Genomic DNA, 8,831 nt, shown 5'->3' with positions numbered 1-8,831 from the left:
ATTTATTTTATATTTTCTTTGTTCTAATCATTGTTTTTACATTGTAGGAAGCATGAAAATTTAAAGAAATGCAAGAAAATCATTAAAAAAAATCACAAAGTGTTCTTCATATATGCTTAAATTTTTAGATTCAGTAGCCATTGTCTTTAATGTTTAAATGATTTTTTTATTTGTGTTTCTCACGTATGCCTTTTTGACTAGGGGTATAATGGTAATTTCGTAGGTGAAAAAAAAAATGAAAAATCCCAAAAGAAATCAGAAAAATTGTTTTTATGCATTACATGCTGTTTTGGGATGTTTTAGAAAATTTTTATGTGTATACATGTCCATCTTGCATCATAATCGTGCATAAAGCTCATTCTTGTCCTTAGGGGCATTTTGGTAATTTATCAAATACAGGCCTAATTTACCATCCAATAGCCTTACATTTTTAGTAATTTTAGGACATTTAATGACATATCAAACGCCTGAAATGACTTGAAAGTGTTTGTTCTATCACTTTTACCATTTTGCCCGTTAAGGGCATTTTGGTCATTTTGCGATCGAATCATGTTTAGGGCCTTGGAAAGGTTGTTGTCACATTATTTGCATGTTTTAAGTATAAGTTTGCAGTTTTGCCCTAGTAGGGGCATTTTGAAAATTTTTACCACTTTGTGGTTTTTTAGCATTGTATATATTTTAATGATTCACATGAATACTTTTAATTATTTTTATTTAAATGTGATTTTATGCCTTTGTACGTATTTTGGCCGTCTAGGGGCATTTCGTAATTTTTGCCATTTCAGCTCTTAAGTGAATTTGTCTCCTTAATAATTGTCCTTATCCATGGTATAATCTTAGGCTTAGGGTCTTAATCATTTTTGTATGGTTAACCTTGTTTCTACCATGGAGTTAGGTTTTTTACCTTAAGTAAAATATAAAAAAAAAATAGTTTAATTAAGTGCATAATACATTTAACGCAACAATATACAACAGAGTTTGGTCTCGGAATATCGATCATCGATCGGGTTGTTGCTGGGTGTCAAACACCTTTCCAACCCGTAACTTGACACTAGAGATCAGGGGTAGACCATCCATTGAGTCATTGGAGTTAATTTAGCACCCCTTTTCCGAATGAGGGGCACCATTCATTGGTCCTAGACCCAAAATCTAGGTGGCAACTCCCATTTTTCTTCTTTCCCCTGGGCACACGTCAACGACTTCCCTCCGTTGCACCTACAGGAATGAAGAAGAAGATGATGAGCAAGAAGAAGATGCAGAGATTCATGTGGTTCGTTTAAGTATGTCCAACCTACGTCCACGGTGATGAATATTCCACTAAGTATATTTTCTTTGATTACAATGCTCTTTTAAAGAGAGAGTTAAGTGATTGAAGCATTTGTTCCATTATACAAGGGAGGTGGATTATCTCTATAGTTAGGATTCTTATCAGAAACCCTATCACTTATCCTCTTGCCAGGCTTGAGCTCATCGCCAATTGTCTTTTCAAGTTGGTAGCCAATGGTATTAGCTGTTAGGGAGATAATTTCTCTTATATACCATGAGACCATGACACTCATGTGGGTACTGTTGGAGTGATTGTGAAATTGAGCCACAAGACTATCTCTTGAAGAGATTACCAAGAAAACAAACTCTTGAAGAGAATAAATGTTTTCTCATTTTTTCCATCTCATAGAAACATGTGTATTAATTCATTTTTTTTGCTAAAAGGTCAGCAAGTATATTAAAATAGTGAAGATATGTACAAAGACAGATCAGATGTTGAGGCTCAAAAGCTCAACCAGAATCAAAAAACACAATACATTAGCAGAATCCATAGTATGGTCTGCTCGAAGCTTCCCAACTAACCGAGTGAGCAATGAAAATTAGCGAATCGTTCCACTTCTCAGAGGTTTTAGAGGTTGCTGCCCGTTTTGCTAGGGCATCTGCCAGTGTATTAATTCATAGCTTTAACAAATGAACTAGTAGTCCAACCTAGAAGGGGACTGCCCCCCATTTTCTAGTTTGATCTTAAACTCATACCCCCTCTTAGTTACTAAGAACTAGAATCAAACAAAACAGTCTCTAGAAAAACTATCACTTTTTAAAATCCATGATCTGAACAGTTTTAGAAAAACCAAGCAGTTCCAATTAAGGTTGACAATAATGTAGCCCATGAGGTGCAAAAGTATTTTTGCAAATCAACATTAACATGTATTAATTAGAGTGTTTTGCCTTGTTTCATTGTTTAGGTGGGGTGAAATAGAGAAATGCTTGTAAACTTGAAAGCATCATTAATGAGTAGAAAGAATTATTTTTAAAATAAAAAACTAGATTTGAGAGATCAATCAATTTGAAACTCCATTCAAACAAGAAATTCATGGAGAAAAAGAACTCACATTAGTGCTTGTTAAAAGAGTTTATAGGGCTGGCCTATATTCTTGACTAATTGACGGAACCAAAAAGAGCTACCAACTAATTAGATGGACGCTAGACCCTTCTTTTAGTGTTTCGATCTTTGAGATTTCTTGCATTTGGTTGCATTATAATTATTTTGTAATTTTCTCGTATGTTGGTAGATCTAACTTCTGCCAACATATAATAGGGGGATTGGTTGCAAAAGGGTATACTTTTGTCATTTGAAGTAAATAGTTTCCTTTTTGTTTTTACCTAATTTAGGCACCCCCATAGAACATGTGTCTTAAGTGCCAACTAAGGTAGAAAGAGGTGTGCCTGTCCCTTAAATCAACAAGGAATGCCCAAATCTTTTATTTTATTTTTTTTTAATTTTTGGGTTCAAGAATGCCCAAATCATCTCTAAAAGGTAAAGAGATAACTTTACATTTAATCAAAAGTAGTCCATGGCAATCCAAATTCCAAATAAAGCAGGTAAATATATAATAAAAAAGAAAAAATATTAAAGCATGTTCAAATTTGTGGGATGTCTATATATATATTTGGCACTAATTGAAAATATCAACAATTCCAAGTTGTGATCAATAAATTTCTATTTTCTACTGTTTTCCACTCTAAGTTTTAAGAAGTTTTATTTTGGATAATTTCAGGGCTCATCACCTCTCTTCATATTTGAAGCTACAATAATGGAAATTGTCATTGGAGGCATCACCGAAGTGGTCAAGTATTTGGTTTCTCCCTTCATGGATAACATCAGTTATCTTATTCATTACAAGAGAAACTCTAATGACCTTAAAAACGAAATGGCAAGACTTGGAGAAATGGAGGAGGACGTACAACGTTCTGTGGATGCAGCACGTCTGAGAGGAGATGTGATAAAAGTGGTGGTGGAAAGTTGGTTAACAAGAGTGAAGGAAAAACAAAATGAGGAGACAACATTGCATAATTCATTGGAAGAGAGCAAGGGATGCCCCCAAAGGGGTTGTTCTCTGCGTTATCGAGTAGGGAAAGATGCAAAACGCATGATTGATGAAGTCAAGAAGCTCCTAATTGAAGGCCAAACATTTGTTTCTGTCTCAGATCCTTCTCCGCTTCCTCCCGGCCCAGAATCCATGCAAACACTAGATTTTCAAGTTTATGAATCCACCAAATCAGCCATGGACAAAATCATGAAAGCATTGAAGGATCAGAATATCAAGATGGTTGGTGTATATGGGATAGGAGGTGTTGGAAAGACAACCTTGATGAGAGAGTTGGCAAAAAAATTGAAAAAAGATGGGCATTTTGATCAGGTTGTGATGGTCACTGTGTCTCAAGAACCGGTCTTCAAGAAGATCCAAGGCGAAATTGCAGAGAACTTGGGTTTGCCACTTACAGAAGAGTCACTCGATGTGAGAGCAAGACGTTTAATAGACCGATTGAGGAAAGAGAAACGAATCCTCATAGTCTTAGATGATTTGTGGAAGCGACTAGATTTACTACAAGAGGTTGGCATCCCCTGTGGAAACAACTGTAAAGTAGTTCTGACAACAAGACAGCTTCAAGTGTGTAGTCAAATGGAGACCCAAATCAATGTTGAAGTCAAAGTACTATCGGAGGGAGATGCATGGTCGCTATTCAAATGGGCTTCTGGAGATTGTGTAGAGAATGACAATACTCTACATGCGGTGGCAAAGGAAATTGTTAGAGAGTGCGGGGGTTTGCCTATAGCAATCATCACAATTGGAAGGGCACTGCGACGTAAGGACCGATATGTGTGGGAAGATGCGGCTAGCCAACTCAAGAAATCAAACTCATCCCCACCGGATATTGAAGGTGTGAATGAAAAAGTTTTCCACTCCATAAAATTGAGTTAGACCTTCCTGAAGATTTTTCTATTTCTGAGGATGATTTGCTTCCTCACGTGATAGGGGAAGGGGTGTTTGGAGATATTAAGACCCTTGTAGAATCAAGGAATAGGTTGCACATGCATCTGGAAAGACTTAAGGCATCATGCTTGTTATTAGATGCGGATAGTGAAAGGGAGGAGGGATGCGTAAAGATGCATGATGTTATTCGGGATGTGTCTATATGGATTGCATCACAACAAGGTCGTGATTTTGTTATAAAATCTGGGAGAGGATTGACAGATTTGCCAGAAGAAGATATGGAGAAGCTAAGGAAATGCAAGCGACTTTCACTAATGCAAAATAAAATTACTAAGCTCCCCAATCGGCTGGAAGAATATTGCTCTAATCAGCTTACAACCTTATCCTTGAGACACAATCTTCGGTTGACAGAAATCCCTGATGGATTTTTTCAAGGGATGTTATCATTGAAGAATCTAGATCTGAGAGAAACACGTATCTCTACAATGCCATCTTCATTGTCATGCTTAACGGACATTCGAGTGCTGTGTGTTTGTCCTGATTTACATTACAGTCAACCTGAAGGTTTTGATATCTCATTGGTTGGGAAGTTGAAGAAACTTGAAATACTTTGCCTAATTTGTCGCAATGTAAAAAGATTGGGAGAAGAAATAGGTGAGCTTACAAATCTGAAGTGGTTGGATTTGTCAAGAAATCATAAAATTGTTGATGTGTCAGTGGTTGGTAGGTTGAAGAAACTTGAAATACTTAACCTATCTCGATGCCAAATAGAAAAATTGGGAGAAGAAATAGGAGAGCTTACAAATCTGAAGTCGATGGATTTGTCAAGAAATCATCAAATTGTTGATGTGTCAGTGCTTGGGAAGTTGAAGAAACTTGAAATACTTCGCCTAATTGGATGCAATGTAGAAAAATTGGGAGAAGAAATAGGAGAGCTTACAAATCTGAAGTCGTTGGATTTGTCCGAGAATCGGGATTTGATTATTGCCCCGAATACACTATCGAGGATGTGTCTCTTGGAAAAACTCAATCTTGAGTTTAGCTTTCATGAGTGGGGGATGGAAGAAGGATCAGAAGAAGAAGAAGAAGACGACGACAGAGGAATAAGTAAAGAGAAGAAGAAGAAGAAGAAGAAAAAGGTGTGTTGCTGCTTATCTGAGGTAGCATCTTTGTCTGCTTTGACTACACTAAGGATAGAGGTATCGAACATAAAATGTTTGAGTGCAAATAATAATATCCCATGTCGTTGGGAAAACCTGACAAGCTTCCAAGTAATTTTGGGAAACGGCGATTGGGATACTGAAAAGTATGCTCATCTCAGCAGTGAATGTGCCACCGGGATGACCATTTATGAAGCCATCTTCAACCCTAATCCACTTTCCGATTGGTTCTTTTTATTGTTGGAAAGAACAGAAGGGCTACAGCTCGGAGAGTGTCGTGGTCTTAAGTACGGTCTGAGCAGCCTAATTGGTGCAGGAGGAAGAAGAAGGAGTTGTTTGAATAAGTTGCGGAAACTCTGGGTTCGGAATTGTGATGATGTGGAATATATTGTTTGTGATGATGATGATGATCTTCCATTTAGTAGTAGTAATTTGGAGAAGCTATACTTGCAATCCCTGCGGAAATTGAACGCAATCTGCTGCTGCTGCCGCCAATATGGTGGGTCGTCTCTTCTTCGGCCAGGTCCAAGTGGAGGAGGAGGAGGAGGGGGATACTACGGCTTCTTCTTCAACAATCTGAGATACCTAGAAGTGTTTGGGTGTAATAGTATAATTAGTATCATACCCTCTGATCTGCTGGCAAATCTACCAAATTTAGAAGAACTCGAGGTAGATAGTTGTCGTAACGCAACTGAGGTATTCAACTCGAAGGGATTACTACTTCTTGATCAGAAAAAAAAAAGCGAAGGGCATCATCATCATCATCATCATCATCATCATCAGGAGGAGGAGGAGGAGGAGGAGGCTACATCAACAATATTAATGCCAAAACTCAAACTACTTAGTCTATACGACCTTCCTTCTCTAAGGACCATATGGGAGGGTGTTGTTAATGTTTCACCTAATTTAAGCCTCCTCGTGAACCTAGAGAACATACACTTGCAGGGATCAAATATGAAATTCATGTTCTCACTAGCCATGGCGCAGAGGTTTCAACAACTACAGCAGATTGAGATTCGGTTTTGTCCTAATATGGTGCAAATAATAAACCCATTGTTAATGGAGGGAGATGATGAGATTAACACACAAAGACAGTTGAATTATTCTTCAACAAATAATAATCATCCTCTGCCGTCGTCTTCTTCTTCGCTATCAGTACTACTGCCAAGTACTAGTCCTCCAATTTTTGGCAACCTAAGGTTGCTACACTTGAAGTCTTGTGATAGGTTGAAGCACATCCTACCAATGAGTTTGGCCCAAGCTGCAGGTTTCCTACAACAACTAGAAGAATTGATTATTCACAGCTGCTCTCATCTGAAGGAAATAATTCTGAATGATCAAAAGGAGGAGGAGGAGGAGGAAGCCATCATCATGTCCAAGAAGAAGAAGAAGAAGACTCCAGTGGTACTGTTTCCTCGACTAAGATATCTATTCTTATACAACTTGCCAAATCTCTCGATGGTGGTGAGCCGCAAAGGGGAGTTACTGTTACGCAGCAGCAGCCATGACTATTACTCTTATTGGCCTTCATTGGAAACATTGGAAGTTTGGAAATGCCCCAACTTGAAAAGGCTCCCTGTGAGTCCACAGACAATGATGACCGCAACAAAACTGAAGGAGATTGTGGTACAAAAACAATGGTTCAATGCGTTGGAGTGGGATGATGATGATGATGATCACGACAATAAGTTGCAGCACTTGCAACAAAGTGGAGTCAAGGTAAAAATTATATCATATTCTTTAAAAGATTTTTTAGGTTTTCTTTCTTTTAAGGCTAGGAGAATTTTTATCACCTCAAGTGTACCAAAAAGGTACATTTGACGGTGCACCTTAAAGTACTGTTGTTTAAAACACACCCCCAAGTGCATGTGCACCGTCAAATGTACATTTTTGGTGCACTAGAGGGTGTACTGTGCTTGAGGGGATAAAGGTGAGGGTGGGTCCCCTTCTTCTTTAGAGGAACTTTTTTGTCTTTGTTAATTATCTTGACGCAACTAATTAAAGATTCATATACTGCTTAATTAATTGGAACCATCAACAGGTGACATTGGAAAGACCTATTGAGCCATGGACACGAGACAGACCTTACAGTGGTAAGTAAGTTAATTAATTAGCTTTTGATCGATCTGGGATTTCTACATACATTCTTCTACTAGGGGGTCTATTAATTCCCCCTTCTGTTAAAGGCTCAATTATTTTTATTAACTCCATAACTTATGTTATATCATTATAATTAAGTGATACATCTTCTTCTTAATTCTTATAAACAATAGTAATTTCTTCTTGTTGTAATTTTTCTTATAATTTGCAATAAATTAGTCTCTGATAACTACTCTTATTCACGTGACCTTATATTCTTAATTACGTACCAATCTGTTTTTTACCCCTCCATTGTTAATCCATAACCTTGTATTTAAAAGAAAGAAGAGATTGCTTAGCTGGATCAGAAAGCAAAGGCTCTTAAAGAAGAGAAGAAGAGATTTAAAACAAAAAAATTGTGGGAACAAAAAGGAAGAGGGATCCAAACAATTACCAATAGAAAGATGAATGAATTATTTGAATCAATAATTCAATTGTCTTGATGATGAAATAGAATTACTATAGGCCAAGATATTAAGTGGCATTTTTGTATATATAATAATTTCAGTCGGTGGTCAAGATTTCCATGCATCTTCCAGTGGTCCAAATTGGTTACACTATAATTAATAGGTGGAGTAATTCATCCTCTGACTCATTGATCTGGTTTCTTTCTTTTGTTGCTGCAGAGGAAGAAGATAATGAGGAAGATGTTACAGAGGAAGAAGATGAAGAGGGAGATGTTGCAGAGGAAGATGATGAAGAGGGAGATGAAGATTAGCACCTTTGGGGTCTAGTTTTGCTGAAAAGTTTACTTGCATGTGCACATATGCCATGGAACCTCTAAATTGCCTCGTTCTTTAATTTTGTGTTTATGTATATTTGTGTCTGTCTGTCAATTTGAAACAAAACTCACTCATGCACTCTGTTTGATCAATATGTTTGTATCTATTTGAAAAAATAGATTGGTTTTCTATATCATTAATTAGGACCAAGGTTTTAGATTTCCTTTTTATAAAAGTTGTTTGGGTGCTAAGTTAATCTTCAAATTCCCACTTACCCATTAATCTTTTTTATTAATCAACATTTAATAATTTGACCCATTTCTCTAAATGCAACTGAAAGATGCTCCAGCAGATTGGTGATTAGAGATCAAGTTGACCTTAGTCATTAGGAAGGACTAATTTATTAGATTTAAAATTTATTTTGACTTACTGTTTTTAAAATATGTGTTTCTCCTCCTCCCCTAATTATAGAAAGAAAAAGAAAAACTTGTAATTAGAAGGTTTAAAAAAAAAAAATTCTTCAAAGGCCTGGATAAGAATGTGAAATG

At 36.9% G+C, this 8,831-nt stretch overlaps 1 protein-coding gene across 1 annotated transcript; it reads left to right on the top strand.

Annotated features, from left to right (window-relative positions):
* Window positions 1-3,015: 3,015 nt before the first annotated feature.
* Window positions 3,016-8,279, top strand: LOC122639198 (putative disease resistance protein At1g63350). Its single transcript, XM_043832019.1, is given in 5 exon segments — window positions 3,016-4,248; window positions 4,251-6,118; window positions 6,368-7,141; window positions 7,464-7,515; window positions 8,188-8,279. Coding segments are annotated over 5 exon segments (3,954 nt in total). The 5' UTR covers window positions 3,016-3,080.
* Window positions 8,280-8,831: the final 552 nt, after the last annotated feature.

This window comes from Telopea speciosissima, chromosome 9, assembly GCF_018873765.1.
Source record: "Telopea speciosissima isolate NSW1024214 ecotype Mountain lineage chromosome 9, Tspe_v1, whole genome shotgun sequence".
In the NCBI taxonomy this organism is placed as follows: Eukaryota; Viridiplantae; Streptophyta; class Magnoliopsida; order Proteales; family Proteaceae; genus Telopea; species Telopea speciosissima.
This window is presented reverse-complemented; position numbering and strand designations above follow the sequence as displayed.